Source organism: Calidris pugnax, unplaced genomic scaffold, assembly GCF_001431845.1.
Source record: "Calidris pugnax isolate Ruff unplaced genomic scaffold, ASM143184v1 scaffold188, whole genome shotgun sequence".
Taxonomy (NCBI): domain Eukaryota; kingdom Metazoa; phylum Chordata; class Aves; order Charadriiformes; family Scolopacidae; genus Calidris; species Calidris pugnax.
Window position 1 is genome coordinate 526,915 of NW_015091257.1, and position 16,964 is coordinate 543,878.

A 16,964-nucleotide genomic window follows, 5' to 3' on the forward strand; every position below is an offset into this window, starting at 1 on the left:
GAAGCTTTTTGTCTGTATGATAGTTTGTTGGTTTGATTCTGATGGGGAGTTGGAGGGTGTAGTAGTTTTTGCATCTACCATTTTTTTCAGGCTGATCTATATGTACCTTTCAAGGTTTACATACAGTGAAAACCCAAATAGAAAGGAATAGAAAATGCTTTACATGATTCCAGTATTCAGTGTCATGAAATTCTGCTCTAGTATGCACTGGGCCTGGAGGACTCTTTAAAACTTGTCTGAGAACATGCCATAAAGTTCTATAGGCTTAGGGAAGGTCTGTCTCATTTTAAGTCTGGGGCTGCAGTATTTATAATTGTATCATTTTTGATCCAAGATAAATTTATGGTGATACTTGAAAGAAGTTGACATATCCTAGTAAGAATTATTCAGAAGTAACAGCAAATTACAGCAAGTAACAAAGCAGCAAGTTTTGTCAATTAATATCCCCCTAAGAGCATTAAAGGAAATATAAGTTTTTAGCTAGAGTTTTTTAATTTGAGCTAATTAGCATTCTGTTTATTTGACTTCTTGAAAATCTCTTTGTGGTATCTAGATTATTAGAAAAATAATTTTAAGCCAGAGATTTTAAGAATGATAAAAAGTGGGTTTGTATTCTGAATTTAATTTCTCTGTTCTGGTGGTAGCTGTGCTTTTTATAAAAAGGAATGTAGCTAAGTGTCTTGTTCAGCCAAGCGGTTGATACATTTTTGAGTGTCTTGCATTTGTTTGCAGGCTATGATTGTAGCAGTTAGCCTCAAGCGTTTGATCGTTTTTATTGTCATTAAAGCTAACTGAGATCAGTCTGATTTTACAGTATGGTGTATGCAGTCACCAACAAGCTGTTGTCAATTTGGGAGGAAATAGAATTTTTCTGTAGCTTAATATTCTAAGTAGTATGTACAGACCTATCTGCAGAGAGAGATTGCTATATGTGGGGGTCTGGTTTGTTTTTTTTTTTCTGGACCGTGTTATGAGTCAAAATAGTATTCAGAACCTCTTCATCAACAGGTAGCAGTATAGAAATTGTACAAAATGAAATTCATAATTTTTATTATGTTTGCATTTATTCTGATAAACTCTTAAGAAAAATAACATAAAACCAAAAATTATTTTCCAAGCAGAAATTAGAGTTCCTGATAAGATGGACTCATCAGTCTGGGAGCATCCGGATTCCACACGTGTGAATGGAGCTGACTTCGATCTCACTGTTCTGTCCATGGCTGAAATAGCTTCTTGTAGTTATGAAGCCAGGTATGTAAAAGTTACCTACCATGTTGCTTGAAAATCTCATACCCATAGGCATAAAATGTCTAAAAGTCGCAATTGTTCAGTCAGTTTCTTTAAATTTATCTAGACAGTTCTTTTTTTATGTTTTCAAAAGTTGTAATTGTTAGAATTTAACACAAGATCTTCCCTATAGGTGCTGCTTTTATGGAACTGAGAACACTTTATTACTGAAGGTTTTAGTTAAAATCAGACAGTAAATGTGATTACTAAACTTAGAACCATTTCTTGCACTGATTATGTTGACCACCCACAATAACATAGCTAAAATATGTTCAGAATATGAAACAACTTGTTATAAATATGAGCACAGTGTTGGAAATACAATTTTCTTCCCCGATGGAAGTAATACTCCAGAAATTTTATCTTCATTGGAACCTTTCTCAAACATGCTAGGATAGGCAGGCTTGTATTTGTATCTTAAAAAGTTAGAGTTTATTTATTATGGGAACATAGTTCTGTAAGCTTGCACAGTGGAATGTAAGACCTTGGTCACTGTAATATATGTGTATTTTAATTTGAAACAGAAGATAGCACGTAGTGCTTTCTGGAGACTTTGTCTTAGGCATGTTCCCAATGGCAGGCTATCCATGCTGCATGCCTCAGTATTATACAGCTAATTCAAACACTCTGTTTGCGGTATGTTTCTTACCTATTACATTGCTAATAATAGTTGGAGTGAATTCCTTTTTAATGATAATTCATTTTTGTGGGAAAAGACACTTCATTTGGAAATATCCCATGTTAATTTGTGGGAAAGTTGGTACTGTGTTTATTTCGTGTTTTTTTATTATTTAATTTTAGACAAATCGGCATAAAGAATGGAATGTTTTTTGGCCAAGCGAAAAAGTTGTGTCCAAATCTTCAAGCAGTGTCGTATGATTTTGATGCGTACAAAGAAGTTGCACGGACAGTCTATGAAATATTGGCAAGGTAACGTGCTGTTGTTTATGTGATCTTTCATTGTAAGGTTATCAAGCATATTTATTTGGCACGGCTATATGCCGCTATGCAGTTTTATTATTTTCATTTCCATGTTACTGTTCAGCTTCAATAAAGCCATTCCTAGCTGAGATCTTCCTTTTGTAGCATTTTTGTTATTTTGAGCACAGTGCTGCTTCTGAGCATTCTGTTCTCTTGAAGCCAAATCCTGTAAACAGTAAATATTTGACTTCTAAAGGAGTAATTTTTAAACTTTTTAGATTATGCTATGAGAAGCAGATCCCTGCTTAGTAGCGAGATTCTTTGAAGAGGTCTTTTTGAGTAACTTAAGAATGAGTTATTTGTGTAACATCTATTAGAAGCTTCTTTCTGGTTTAAAATGCACTTGAACAAAACTGGAAATTTGTTATTGTCAAGGAAAAATAAGTATTCAACTCCTCCAGTTCTTTTATAATCATGATGCATGTTGAAATTAGAACTACACTACTAAGGCTACTGTAACTTGCTGGTTTAGCATTTTTAATATGTGTTGTGTGATACAAATAAGCAGGGAAATGCCACCACAAAAGGAAGACTTTATTTGCTACATATTTGTTTTAACAGATGGTGAGCTGTTGCTGGTGTTTCACCTCCTTTACTTTGTGTTGATAGCTATACTCACAACATCGAAGCAGTCAGTTGTGATGAAGCACTAGTAGATATCACTGAAATCCTTACAGAGACCAGATTGACTCCTGATGAACTTGCAAATGCTATCCGAACCGAAATCAAAGCCCAAACTAAATGCACTGCTTCAGTTGGGATGGGTAAGTATCTTATTTCATTTCTGTTTACAAGCAGTGCCTGCTATTGTTAGGTGTATCAAAACTGTGTAAGATACTAAAAATCTAAGTGCTCATGCGATATGGAATCCTTTTACATTAAATTAGTGTAAATAGAAATGCAAGAAGATCTTCATCAGTGGAAAATTTTAAGCAAAAATTGCTATCACTTCTCCTTTGTTATCTGAACAGTATGCTAAAATTTCATCTATGATATTCTTACATTCATTTTTATAAAATGCTACCATACTTCTCCAGTGAACTGAAAAATGAGCACAGAGTCTGTTCCTTATTGGAGAGAGCAGTAAGAGTTTACAGGATAGCATGATTTAGGATAATTATTAGAAGGTATTGAAAGCAAAGATTTGTGTGATTTGTAGTGGGTATTGTATAAGAAATCGCACATCTGAAAAGAATTCCTTGTTTTCATGTATCCCCTTCCTTTCTCCTTTGTTTTTGTCCTTAATTAATACTAGAGTGGAGTATTTATAAATAAATATACTGAGTGTATGAAATCCACTTTTGAGACAAGCTGAAATCCATTACTGTTAACAGAATTCTTCCTTTATTTCTTATAGTATCATAAGACCAAGATTGTAATTCCCTGGATTCCTGTTTGTGTCTTGTTTTGACTTGAAACACATTTGTAATCTCTTTTATATGCTTATTTAGTGTGTTTGTGTTTGTTTTTTTCTGTAGAAAAAATGGAATTAGTTTTTAAAGCATTATTTTCTAATCTGATATCATAGTTCTGTTACTGATTGAAAGAGACAAATACCTATGAGCAATTTTTTTTTGCTAATAATCAGTTTGTGTGAGATAATTGGAAAATAGTTTTGATATCCTTTTTAGAAATTCTTGTGGTAGGTACATGACAAGGACTTCTTCTCTTCACTCATAATTCATCATTAAGTAAATAAATCAGAGGAAACAATTGTACTATTACATGAACATAGAGACCTTATTTCAAAAGCATGGTCTGCCAGAAACATAAATCTTGTGTAAGTGGTTTATATGCTGCCCAATGGGAAAGTTGTACTAGTGTAATAAAATGTGAATGTGAATAGATACTGTTATACTATCGAGATCTCCTCTCAACACTGTGTCTGTTTAGAAATAAATTAAAGAAGGACATGCTTATGCCAGTTGAATAAATTTAATTTTTATCCTAGAGATTTTAGTGGCTAAACTAAACTGATTTAAACAATGCTAGTGAAAGATTAAACACTCATCTATAAACATCCTGTATCTTGGTTTCTCATTTGTTAAGTGAGGTATTAGTTTTTTCCTACCATACTTCAGTGTTATGCTAATAATACATTGCACAAGGTAAATCACTGACATTTCATGGTATTAGAGGCTATGTTGGTATGTTTGATAGCTAAGAGGATCAGAACTGTTCAGTACTCTATAGACAAAACATGGATCCCCACAGTTAAACAGGAAATTGAATGAGGAATCTATCAGTAATTGTTTCATCAATTTTACCTCTCAGGAGAAACAGTGCACGTAAAACTCTTACTGTTCTTCTTGACTAAAATTTTAGAATAGACAAAAAGAATGTGAACAAAGGTGGGAGGAGAAGAGCAATAATTGCAAGTTGTGAATTCCTCTGACCTTTTATTAGTTTGCTTTATCTTAGAATGGGGTGTTTGAATGGCAATAATGAATGTGTTTGGGTATCTTCTCAGAGATCTTATTGACTGGATATGAATAAGCCTATAAACAGGGAAGAAAAAATGATGAAGTAGGTCTTGTTCCCACCACACTTTATGAGCGCATATAATAATTTAATATAGTCAATGGGTTTTTTTAGTGACTACTCAGGCCAAAATATTAGCTTAATTCCAGTATTTCACATATAATATACTTGATAGAATTGTCACCTATGTATTATTCACATTGACCACGTGGATTTTTTGAAGTTCTGTGGTGTTAAAATATTACACTTCTAAATTTTTTAGCCAGTTGTCTTAACTGTTTATCTCTACCTCTGCATTTGTAGAATATAACCAAGACAAATAAATTCAGTGTTCTTAGTGAAGTGTCCTGCACTTATTTGATGGTTGTTTTGGGGGTTTTGGTGGGGTTTTTGTTTGGTTGGTTACCACTACAGCTACACAGCTGTAAAAGATAAAGAATTTGACTGTACTTTCTGCATTTTTTCTTTGATTGTTGAACTATGGCATCTACTTGAGAAGACTCAGACCCAAGTTACCACAGACACACTTTTTTATTGTTTTTACAGGTTCCAATATTCTGCTGGCCAGAATGGCAACTCGTAAAGCAAAACCAGATGGGCAGTATCACTTAAAACCTGAAGAAGTGGATGATTTTATCAGAGGGCAACTTGTTACCAGTCTTCCAGGTACTGCTTTTTTTTTAGAGGACATTTCGCTCCTGATACTAGAAGTTACAGCTACAGATCTGTGTTCTGGATCAAACAAGATTAGATTATAATCCATCATTATGATCTGAAAAAAGAAGATACACTGATTTCTGAAAATTTCTGAAAATAATTTACGGGACCTTTTTGTATCATGGAGAAGCATCTTTTTTAGTAAAAGAATTTTACAGATTCACACAGCATGATCTATGGAAGAAGCTCAGAGTTTAGTATATTAGGCAACCGTATATTCTTTAATAATTAATTATTTAGATGAGTCATTTCAAGTGAATGCTAACTTGCTATATCATAATGAATGTAAGAAAATGAGTAACATTGCCACTGAGAGAGGCAGAGTTTGCTTAGAACTATTTTTTGTGTAAGGATCTTTAATTAATGGTATATTGCAAACTGTGACAGAATGTGTTGATTCTCTTTAAGAATAACAACAGCTTTGTCAAATTCCGACTGGTTTTTGCTTAGTTGTCTGAGGAAATTATTGTGATGATTATGATTTATAATTTTCAAGTATGACAGTCCTAATAATTTTATGAACTGTTTGGCAGTTTCAACCAAATCTTTCTGAGAGATAGAAGTTCTAATATCATAATATTTCCACACATTTTTGTGAAAAATAATAGCTTGACAGAGGAGTGTGATCCAAAAGAGTACACCCTGTAAGGGACAGGCAGGCAAAATTTAACTATTGTGCATTTTGGCAGTTGTTCCCAGTCATCATATGTATAGCCACAGAACATGGGTTTTGTCCTGCATTCCTTGGTGAGATAGGAGATAGAAGGGTATTTCAGTAAGGGAGAACTGGAACGATTGAGTGAGATGCCTGTGGGCAGAGAAGAGCTAAGAGAAAGCTCGAGGTGAGGAAAGAAGCATTTCTGGCCACAGGTTTTAGGGACCTTCTTCAAGGAATAGTGGAATTCACAGAAAGATGGCATGGAACAGGAGTTACTGTAACAGGAGAGTGACAGATAGGAAGGACATGTGGAATACACCTGTATGAAAACAGGCTTTATTACTTTTTTAAAATTATTCCAGGGAAGTACTTAAGAGTTGTAAACTAAAGAGTTTTCTGGCATGTAATTCTGTATTGTATTGTTATTCAGTACTTAGTAGTATAATGTGACACAGACATAGTGCAAAAAGTGCTGGGTAAGCAGTCATTTATGCTTTGTATGTTAGTCATCAGCAGAGATCAGCTTCCACGTGTACACACATATTTAGTGTTAAAAGTTAAAAACAGTATATTTCTCTGTTTAAGAAAAAAAAAAAAACAAAACAGGGAAACAAAAATGGACAGCAATAGACACTGAAATGGAAAAGTGGGAGGAATAGCATACATAGATAGGTGCAGGTTTACCAGAAATTATGTATCCCCTTCCATGGCCAAACATCATTTACAGCACAGCACCATTTCTCTTTGGCATAACTTATGGGAGATATTTTTCCTCCAGAAAACTATTCATATAGTACTGTGCTTTGACTTGAGTATTTTAAAATTTTCAGATTTCACTTGCATGTTCATAGTAAAAAACTCATTAGTGTTTGTGTCAATAATACCACTTAGGCAAACAAACAGATTATGAAAGATAGCTGATTACCTGAGATTTCTAATTTTCGCTGACTTTGGTGTAGTGTAAACTCATAGGACTAATATTTTTCAGAAGATAACAGGCCACCTCTCCAAAACCCAGAAATATACTTAAGTTTATCACACTTATGGTATGTGCTGTTGCCATGGATACCTACAATTTCCAGTGCTTGGTAATTCAAAGCACAAGTGGTACAGGTATGCTATCACTTCTACTTGAAATATTTTTCTACCTAGGAAGCAGTGGAACAGTAGTCAAAATATTTGTTGGTTTCCTTTTAGATTAAATCACTTGTATCTGATGGCAAAACATATTACATGTTGTACACTTTTCTTGGGCTGAGTGTTGTGGTGTTCAGAGCTATATACTCTGTAACAGGTAGTACCTTGTCACGAAGATTTGCAATGTCATTCACATTGCACCCAAAAATAAAGAAACACTCTGCAGTATAACATCTTAAACTAAATATATAATACCAATTAAAGAAGTACAGTTGAATACAGCAAAAGTTTCTATTTGAACCATGTCTCATTGAGTGGAATTTATTTTTTATGATGTATATTTATTTATTTATTTATTTCACATGACCTAGTGTAGGTTTAAAAAGAGAAATTGTATTTGTTCAAAATGTGACTGGCTCTGAGTTATGTAGAGTTAACAGAATTAATTGCTTTGTTGTTAGGAGTTGGCAGGACAATGGAATCTAAGCTGGCTTCTTTGGGAATTAAAACCTGTGGAGATCTGCAGTGTGCTTCAATGTCAAAACTGCAAAAAGAATTTGGTCCAAAAACAGGACAAATGCTCTACAGATTTTGTCGTGGGTTGGATGATCGACCTGTTCGTACAGAAAAAGAAAGGAAATCTGTTTCAGCAGAAATCAACTATGGAATAAGGTTTACACAGGTAAATTCAAACTTAATTTCTTTTCTGCAGTGACTTCTTTCAGCTATAGAAGAATCTTCTCATATGCTGATTATTTTCACTTACACTTTGATCTGTTAGAGCACCATATTAGCCACCAAATAGAAAGGAGGAAAATGAGGAAGTAGGAGCCCAAATGATAAAATGGGAGGAGAGACTGCAAAAGTATTGGACTGAAAAGAAGCTTGCACAAAATTAGCTGGCTATTCTGCATTTGTTATACAGGTCTGGTACAGAAAAAGAGAACTGTAATAGGTTTGTCAGCACCTAGCATTCTCTTTCATTTAAATGCTGATTATTCAAAGATGATGGTGCCTGAAACCATCAACAGGTGCTCCACTAAGACATTTTTATTAGACTTATTTCCAATATTATAAGGGTAAAGTGTTGTTGATAAAATTGTATTAAAAGATAACTTGGTTCTTTGTTGAGAACTTAAGCGTTTATAGAAATTGTTGAAAAATGAGGTTGGGAGAGACCACATTATGTTGTATAGTCCACCCTTTTGCTCAAAGCAGGAGAAGCTATGAGATCAGACCAGTTGCTCAGGATTTTATCCAGTTGGGTGTTGGAGACCTCCAAGAACAAAGACTGCACAAATTCTCTGAGCTACCTCTTCCACTGCTTGAGTTCACTCATGGTGAAAAAGATCTCCCTTACAAGCTCTATGCTCTTCGTCTTCTAAGTGTGTGCTTAAAGTTTGACTTGCAATTGTGTGTTGATGTTTCTAAATACTTTTTGAGTTTTTTAAGACTTATTTCCAAAAGGACTTAGTATTTCCTACTTATGTCAGCATTAGGATGGGAATCTACCATCTCACCTAACTTCAGCAACCTATAATGTAAACAAAACACTTGAAGTTAAATGAGACAGTTGCCTGTGAGTCAGCTTGCTCTTTTCAGTCTACAAAATTTAGATTGCATTAACCCTTAATGATTTACCTTAGATATTTGAAAACTAGTAATTATCTAAACATGTTGATTTTCCCTTTCAGCCTAAGGAAGCAGAAGCTTTCCTTCTGAGCCTTTCAGAAGAAATCCAACGTAGACTTGAAGCTGCTGGTATGAAGGGAAAACGATTGACCCTTAAAATTATGGTCAGAAAGGCTGGGGCGCCAGTGGAGCCTGCAAAATATGGAGGTCATGGAATCTGTGATAATATTGCCAGGTAACTATGCATGGAAAAAAGAATGGTCTATTGTAGGCATGAGCACACTTCTGCACGACGTTGAGCACCAGAACTTATAGGAAGACGGGACAGAAATTTTAAAGTGCTTAGTACCTATGTGTCTACATACCAAACCTGCACCAAAATCAGAAGTAGAATATTATTATTAAAAGTCCTCTGTGCTTGGGTTGTATGTATGTGATCTTTTGGTCATCAGCATGGAATTTAAATCCTCCAATGGTAAAAAACACAGCATATTGGGGGAAGAAAGAAGCAAGAGACTGAGGTGTCCAAATAAGAGAGAGGGAACAATTTTAATAGTTGTCTTTTGCTTTTGAGTTTCTTCAAAGAGAAAAAATCAAGGGAAAAAGAAAATATATCAGAAGTTGAAAAGTTTTTGGGCATAGAAGAAACAATTCATGGTTTTCAGAGGAAGCAGGAATGGGAAAGAAGAAATCTGACTCCGCAAGTTCATTCTTTGTGGTTTGAAGTTGCTTTCTTGAGAGAATGTACTCTCATGTGTCTGTGGATGCTACTTAAAAATTAAAATGATGTAGTGAAATATTTTCAGTGAATTATTGTGACTATCCATTTCTCTTGGAAGGGATGTACATTTTTTTTCTCTTCTTCCTTTTTGACTTCAGTAATCTGTAGCTTAAGGTTGCCCTAAATTTGGTAATAGTTTCATTAAATACTAGGTAATAAAAGCATTTGATCTTTTATAGGGTTTGTCTTCAAACAATAATACATATGCACATGCATATTGTTGGTATACATTCTCCATCTTGCTCAATATTGGAACTGGTTTTCCCTTTGCAGTACTTGTAGAACACATTTTTACATCCTGCACTATGACATGCATGCAGCAGCATTTTCATTTATTTCAGTGAGTTGAAATGTTCTGCTGCTGCAAACTGTTTCCTCTTCCTGAGCTGTGTAGTGTTGTGTACTTTATTTTTGCTCAAGGGGCTTTCTGCTGTTCCTTGATGGGTTGTTGATCACATGCTGATTGTGACAGTTGGAGTCAGTTCTCAAAGAAAATTGCCTTTGTACTTGTCAAGAAGCATGTATGATCAGTACCGTTCTCCTACAAGTCTGGAGTGCATGCAGACTAGAGCAGTAGTTGCAGAATTACTTGCTACAAAAGAGTGAGAGGCCACTCGGGATTCTGAAGGTTGAAGCTGACATCAGACACCTTGGACTGCAGTTGTCCATCTTAGTACAGACAAGTTTCTTTGTCTCAAATCTGTCTTCTCTTTCAAATCTGTTTCACCAGTAAGTCTGCAAAGATTTTTTTTTGGTCCTAGAAAAGACAATAAAGATCTAAAGTGGAGCTAAGAAAGTTGAATCTCAAAATCTCAAGATCAGAGACTGTGCCCCTTGTTTCAGCTGTTCAAAAAGACAACTTGTTCTTGTCTCTTGACCCATATAGTCATGAGCTCCTCATCAGAAGTGCCTTTGTTTTCTTGTGGATCATTCTCAATGTAATAAAGTCTCTAGTTGGTCTCACTGGAGCCCTGTTGATCTCAGCTAGCTGTGGTGGGTGCCCATCCCTGGTGAAGTGGGATAACCCAATTACTTTGCCTGGGTAGTCAGTTGATAGGTCACTGTCAAAGGAGCAGGACCTTCAACTTCCACAAGCAGTCCTGTTACTCTTACTCATTATTTATTTATGATTCTTCGTTTCCTATTGTTCAACTTGATGATATTAACTAAAGATTTTTTTTATCAAATTTATTTATATGCTTGCATACTGAAAACACAAGAATTAAATCCAGTTATAGAGCATCATGTAGTTATATGCTATTTCATACAAGATGGTCTCAGAACCTTCTAAATACATGTTTAGTCTTTAGGCAGACACTTCTGTGTCAAAGCAGTTGTTCCTTAGGTAAAGCGATGATCCTGCCTTTTGTGTGAGGGTGCATTTGGCATTTGCAGAGCTAGGTCTTTTCTACTTTTACCTCTATCTCAAGTTGTTGTAACAGATGACTCCCTCCTGAACCGAAGGGTCACACGCTTGGGGTGGCTGATAACTGAAGAGGTGTGGGTGTTCTTCTAGTGGGTTAGAGCTCAATGACAGGACTTGCTTACGTAGGGTCTATCTCATAGTTGTGAGCTTGTGACATACAATTCAGCAGTGTTAAAAACTGAAACTACAAAATTCACCTTTTGCTATCAGAAGCTCATCACCTTTCGGGATTGGTGTGTCAAGAAGAAAATCCATCAGTCTATGCTTTTGTCTTCTGGCTATCCTGAATTCTTTGAGCTGAAGATTTACTCTAAACAGACAAGCTTAAAATCAAATTCAACTTCTGAGATGTTAATGGTATTTTTACTGCAAAATTGATATCAAGTCCTGATAATACAGCGTAGACCTTTGTAAAATATTCTTGCGAAATGGTGTGTACTTTTAGGCCCATCCTACCTTTCTCCCTAATATTTTGCATAGCTGCATCTTAATGGTGATACTGATCTTTTTCTTAAAAACGTTAACCTGTAAGGCCCAGGGAGTCTTCAAATCACTCACAGCAGGAAGGTTTTTCCTTTTCATTTTGGCAGAACCATACCTTTCTGAGACCACTTCAATGTTCATGTTGGTTTCTGACAGATTCAAAAGAAGAGTTAAAGTTAAGGAGACACCATCAAAGTGTTTTGTAAGTTGTTAGGATGTCACCCTTTCAGAACACCAATGTGGAACTTCCTTTTGTCCTTCAGAGTTAAAATGGCATCAGTTACCTCTGTGAAAAGGATTTTACATCACTCACATAGATATGATTAGCTACCTGAAATTTTGTCCTTATCTGTCTTAAATGTGCCATTAGAGAATCCAGATCTACCAAGCACTGTTAGTGCCCTGGCAAGCTCTCAGGTGGCAATTTGTAAAACTCACAACCACGTAATTTTGTGAGAGAGTTATTGCAGAAAATCGCCTACAGTGTAAGATGTGGATTTGGAATGTTGTTTAAAGTTGAAGTTACTTACCATTAAGCCACGTTATTTGTATGCACGCACATGCCTGTGTCTGCTTCCCCCTCAAAGTTCCTTCTGAAACTCTTGCTATAGACATTTGACAGTTGACAACTGAAATAACACTGAGCAAACTCTATATGAACCATGCTTGAGTGAAAGATAGTGCATGAGTGCATTTCTATTAGTACTGTAAAGTGAAAAATTTTTGTATTGCTTCAGTAGATAGCATGTATACTATATTTGACAAATTGATGTGTGGACCGCACACTGAGAATGTTCAATTAGTAAGTAATCTGAGTGTTTTTCTGTAGAACATGTGTAGTTCTAATTATCTTTAAAAAGAAACCACAGAACAAAAAAACAGTGTTCAATTTCTGTATGCCAAGAAATTATGATCTGTCTTTTTTTAAGGTCCTGTCTGGAATAAATGCAGGATTGTTGTTGTTTTTCGGATTTGTGAAACAGTTCCCTTTTTAACCATACTTTTTTATTCTTTGTTAGGACTGTGACTCTAGACCATGCAACAGACAGCGCAAAAGTAATTGGGAAAGAAACTCTAAACATGTTTCACACGATGAAACTGAACATATCAGATATGCGAGGGGTGAGTTAATGGGAAAACTGAAATTTTTTTCTCTTTATCAATCTTCTTTCTGCTCTTTCATAAATTTTAAGTTCTCCAGGGTGGACAATAACCAAACTTAAGCAAAAGTGTAGATAATACAAAGTTTATGTAAATTAGGCTATGCAATCATATTAGGTTTTGCATGTTTACCTTTGAAAAACAGAGCTACAAAGCCATAAATGTAAAAAAAGAGAATTTCAGTGTGTGCTGTGGATTAATCCACAACTTAACCCAGCCTGAGGTAACAAAGTTAGACTGTATCTTTTACAGTTCTGTTAGCACATGTAAATTTTATTTTGTCTTAGAATTTTTCTATAAAATTTTGCACAGTTATTAGTTAAGTAACTAATACGAATACAGTTTGAAATGCCAATCAAAATACAGATTAGAGGAGTTTTTGCTCTAGACTGCAAATCTTAGAGCGAGAAAAGTTGCCAGCCTGTGGTTTGGCCTTTGTTTGAAGGTGAATTGCTGGCTCTTTTGAATCATGGTTTATTTTAGAACACTCTTGCTCATCTCAGGGGTTTCCTCATAGCAATGCAAACCCATGATAATACTATTTTGACATCAGCCATTTGTTACAATGGAGTGCAGAGGCTTTCTAAAACAAAACTACATTTATTGGTCATCTAGATAAACAAGTAGGGTTTTGATTCACAATGTTGCCTTGCAAAGTCAGCTCCGTGGCTTAGGTTTCTTCTTGGAGTTGGGAAAGTATCATCCTCTTCATGTCTTTTTCTGGTTTCTTGTCTGTCTACTTTGCTGTCTTTCCTGACTTCTTAACTCGTTCTATTTCACTTGATTTCTTTAGCCCTTGTTTTAGAGAATTCTTCTTTAAAGTTAGTATTCCATGGGTGCTGCATATGTTGTTTTGCAAAGCAGTGTACTCTTCTGACCAGGCTCTGTTCAGTTCTGGAGTTGCCATTTGGTTCTAGATTACGTAATAAAGTGCAGGTATATCCAGTGTCCCTTGGTAGTATTCCTTCCAACTGACTTCAGACATATCCAATGTCTATGTCTATATTGGAGCTAGTCCCCTTAAGCTTCACTTGTACATGAGGTGAGTCATGCTTCAAAGTGTCATTTTTCTCACAATACCTAGAAAAGGTCCTAAAGTGATACCCTTAGCTGTTTGTGCCCACACTTGGGCAGATGAGTCCATTCACTTATCCCATACACTTAACACTTAAATGCGTGTCCCAAAAGGCCAAAACAACCAAGGCAAAGTTGTTGTACAGCACAGCAAACATAGTATTCCAAAGGCTTCTTATAAGTTTTGGAACTCAAATCTAGAAATATTTCAAAGCAAAAAGATCAAAGTGCAAAGAAAAACTTTTTACAATAATGTCTTAATATCCCATTAAGTGCAACTAAAAACTGTTAACAAACAAAATCCTCGCTATGTAATTATAGAACACAACCTGGTGGAAATACATACACCAGCTCCTTCATGCTTTCTGAGTCCTACATGCAATTTTTTTTTAAGTGTTGGTTTTCTTAATAATTATGGAGGATTAGCAGTGAACTTGCACAATGTACCAGTGCATTCTTAATTAGACACAGTCTTTGAACCCCTGTTGATTTGGTATTTGAAAGTTAATGAAAAGTGAGGATGTCTTTCAAAATGAGGAACATCTCATCTGATACAGACTACTTTCACCAACGTACTTTCATGTATTGAGACTTTGCAAGAGCCGTGTCTAGAAGGGAAACAACACTTTTTCATTTGTAGACTGAAGTGACGGTTTTAGTATAGATTCTCCTCAGGGAAAACATTCCTTTCTTGTAGAGGTAGCCACATTTAATACTAGTTACTTCCTGGTTAGTATTTCTATATTTGTTAGATTCTAAGAAATTTTTATTGTTTTATGATACAGCTGACAGCACTTTTCTATATCAAAGAAGTTAAGATGGTATTATCTTTGTAAATTTTTAGTTGTTGGATTGTGGTGGATAATCCAGGGATTTGTTTGGGGTGGTTTTAGTGGCTATTTGTGTGTATTTCAACATCATTTTATTCATTCTCTCCACACCCACAACAAGCAGCCAATTTCAGAGAAGGCAATGCTATTATAAAAGAATTACAGATTTTTATATTTATTTTTTCTTAACTTCATAAAATGAATGTGTTAATGTTTTGGATTTAGGTTGGAATTCAGGTACAGCAGTTAGTTCCCATCAGTAAAACCACTTCGGCTTGCTCAGCAGTACAATCCGGACACTTACCTGGTGGATCACATTCAGTTATTGATCTTTTTCATGTTCAGAAAGCAAAAAAGTGCTCAGAAGAAGAACATAAGGAAGGTCAGTAAGCTTTGTACTTTGCATGTGCGATAATGATGAGTTCTGAAAAGCTCCAACATTGATAATCTTATGGAATACTTATTCGATACTATACCAGTAGAAATTATTTAAGATAAACTCTTTTAGAGCAGACTTTTCTCTTGCAAGTGAAAATGCTTTAAATAAAACTTTGCATAGGATTATTCCAGTAATTTTTAAAAGTTAACAGTAATAAAGGATACTTTAGACAGTGTTATGATTATGCTGTATATTGTACAAAAAAGCAAAGAAAACTTGAAATTAGCTTCACTGTATCCTGATCTTCAGAGTATTTTTAACTATTAGATGATCATTCTGTATTTTGTTTTCATATGCATAGTATTTGTTGCTGCTATGGATCTCGAAATATCTTCTGATTCAAGAACTTGCACTTTTCTTCCATCTCGCGGTACCCATCTCACATCTGGTGTCAATTCTAATGTTAACAACACTGAGTCTGCTGTCAAATGGAATGGCGTACATTCTCCTATCAGCGTAAAATCCAGGCTGAATTTGAGTATTGAGGTTCCATCCGCTTCCCAGGTAAAATCTGAGAAATAAAACATCTGCAATATATTGGAATAACTTGGGATTGTTTGTCTTATTTGGATAGAGGAAAAATAAAAAGATGCTTTATACTTTTTTTTAAAGAAAAAGAGCTTTAGTATAGAGTACGATGCACAGTAAGAAACTGTTGATGATGCGAAACTGTTTTGCCCTAATAAAAGGATTTTTACAGAGCAGTCATTTTTAGACTGACTCAAAAAAGTTTATAGTTATTCAGAGGAAAGAAATTTATTTTTCCAGTGTCTCTTTCCCTTCTTATCACTTCCAAAAGGATTGGAATGGAACAGGAATGGAAAAGATGTTGAGTATGAAATATTAAACAACATTATCTTTCACCTTTCAGAACCAAAGCCCAGATTCTAATTATAAAAAGCATGAAATAAACTTTAGTAAGACTTCCATCAGAAAAATTAGACGTACTCTATAGTTAATGCTCAGTCTTTATATGATTATGAAATGATGCAGATTTATAAATTCCCTTTGCTTAGAATGGCTCTTAAAAATTATTTCTGATTAGTGTAATCACTGGTGTGTGGCTCGAGAAGAATTTTGACAGGTGTTTTGAGTCGTTTTCATGAAGACAGAACTTCTAAGTGTTTTCCATTCTTCTTTATGGCAGTAATACTTTTTACCACACATGCCAATAAACAATAATCAGGTAGTCTTCTCCACATAATTTCTTAAAATCTGCTCAAAACCAATATTTGAATAGCACTATAAATCAATGAGAAGGAACTGAACATACTACATCATACACTTTTATAGTGGCTGTGCTCCGAGTTTCTTTCCAAAAGAATGTCAAACTTGTATTTAGATTTAGTCATCTTCCTGTGTTTTTTCAAATTTTCTTCAAATAATACTGAAGCTAAGATGCACACTTAACATTTATACAGAATATCACCTTTTAGATGAAAGGAGGACAATCTTTAAGTGAAATATTCCTGTGGGGTTTGAGTGAGGGTTTTGTGTGTTATAAGAAAGAGGGAGCTTCCTTATTTCCATCCCCCGTGTTATTCAAGCAGATGTCTGTTATAAGGGTCTGCTATGAGCAAGGTGCACTGAATTCTGTAGGTATCTTAGCTATATGCAGATTTACGTGCTTTTCCGTAAAAATCTGTAATTCTAATTTCTGGAATTTAAATCTGTAAAAGCATTTGTTGATGTTTTGTTAACGACTTCACCAAATATTTATACATTTTTAGAAGCCAATTATGCTTTTGGCAGAAAGCTTTTTTCCATAATGCAATACCCAAACTAGCTCACGATCTAAAAGCAACTTGACTGAGCAATGTTAAACTCTATGTACTCAGATTCTTCTATAGGAGGAATGTGTATGAACAAGTGAAAAA

The 16,964-nt window shown here is 35.0% G+C and overlaps 1 protein-coding gene across 2 annotated transcripts in view; it reads left to right on the forward strand.

The window, feature by feature from the left end:
- The window catches only part of REV1 (REV1, DNA directed polymerase), a 44,245-nt gene that overhangs the window by 17,909 nt on the left and 9,372 nt on the right, over nt 1-16,964 (forward strand). Inside the window, exons 8-16 of one of the 2 annotated variants that reach the window (XM_014960232.1) lie at nt 1,119-1,251; nt 2,089-2,217; nt 2,878-3,032; nt 5,296-5,415; nt 7,723-7,943; nt 8,956-9,128; nt 12,603-12,705; nt 14,874-15,030; nt 15,389-15,591. In XM_014960232.1, coding sequence (XP_014815718.1) covers nt 1,119-1,251; nt 2,089-2,217; nt 2,878-3,032; nt 5,296-5,415; nt 7,723-7,943; nt 8,956-9,128; nt 12,603-12,705; nt 14,874-15,030; nt 15,389-15,591 — 1,394 coding nt within the window. The remainder of the gene's footprint in view (nt 1-1,118; nt 1,252-2,088; nt 2,218-2,877; nt 3,033-5,295; nt 5,416-7,722; nt 7,944-8,955; nt 9,129-12,602; nt 12,706-14,873; nt 15,031-15,388; nt 15,592-16,964) is intronic. The other variant, XM_014960233.1, reaches the window with a different exon arrangement.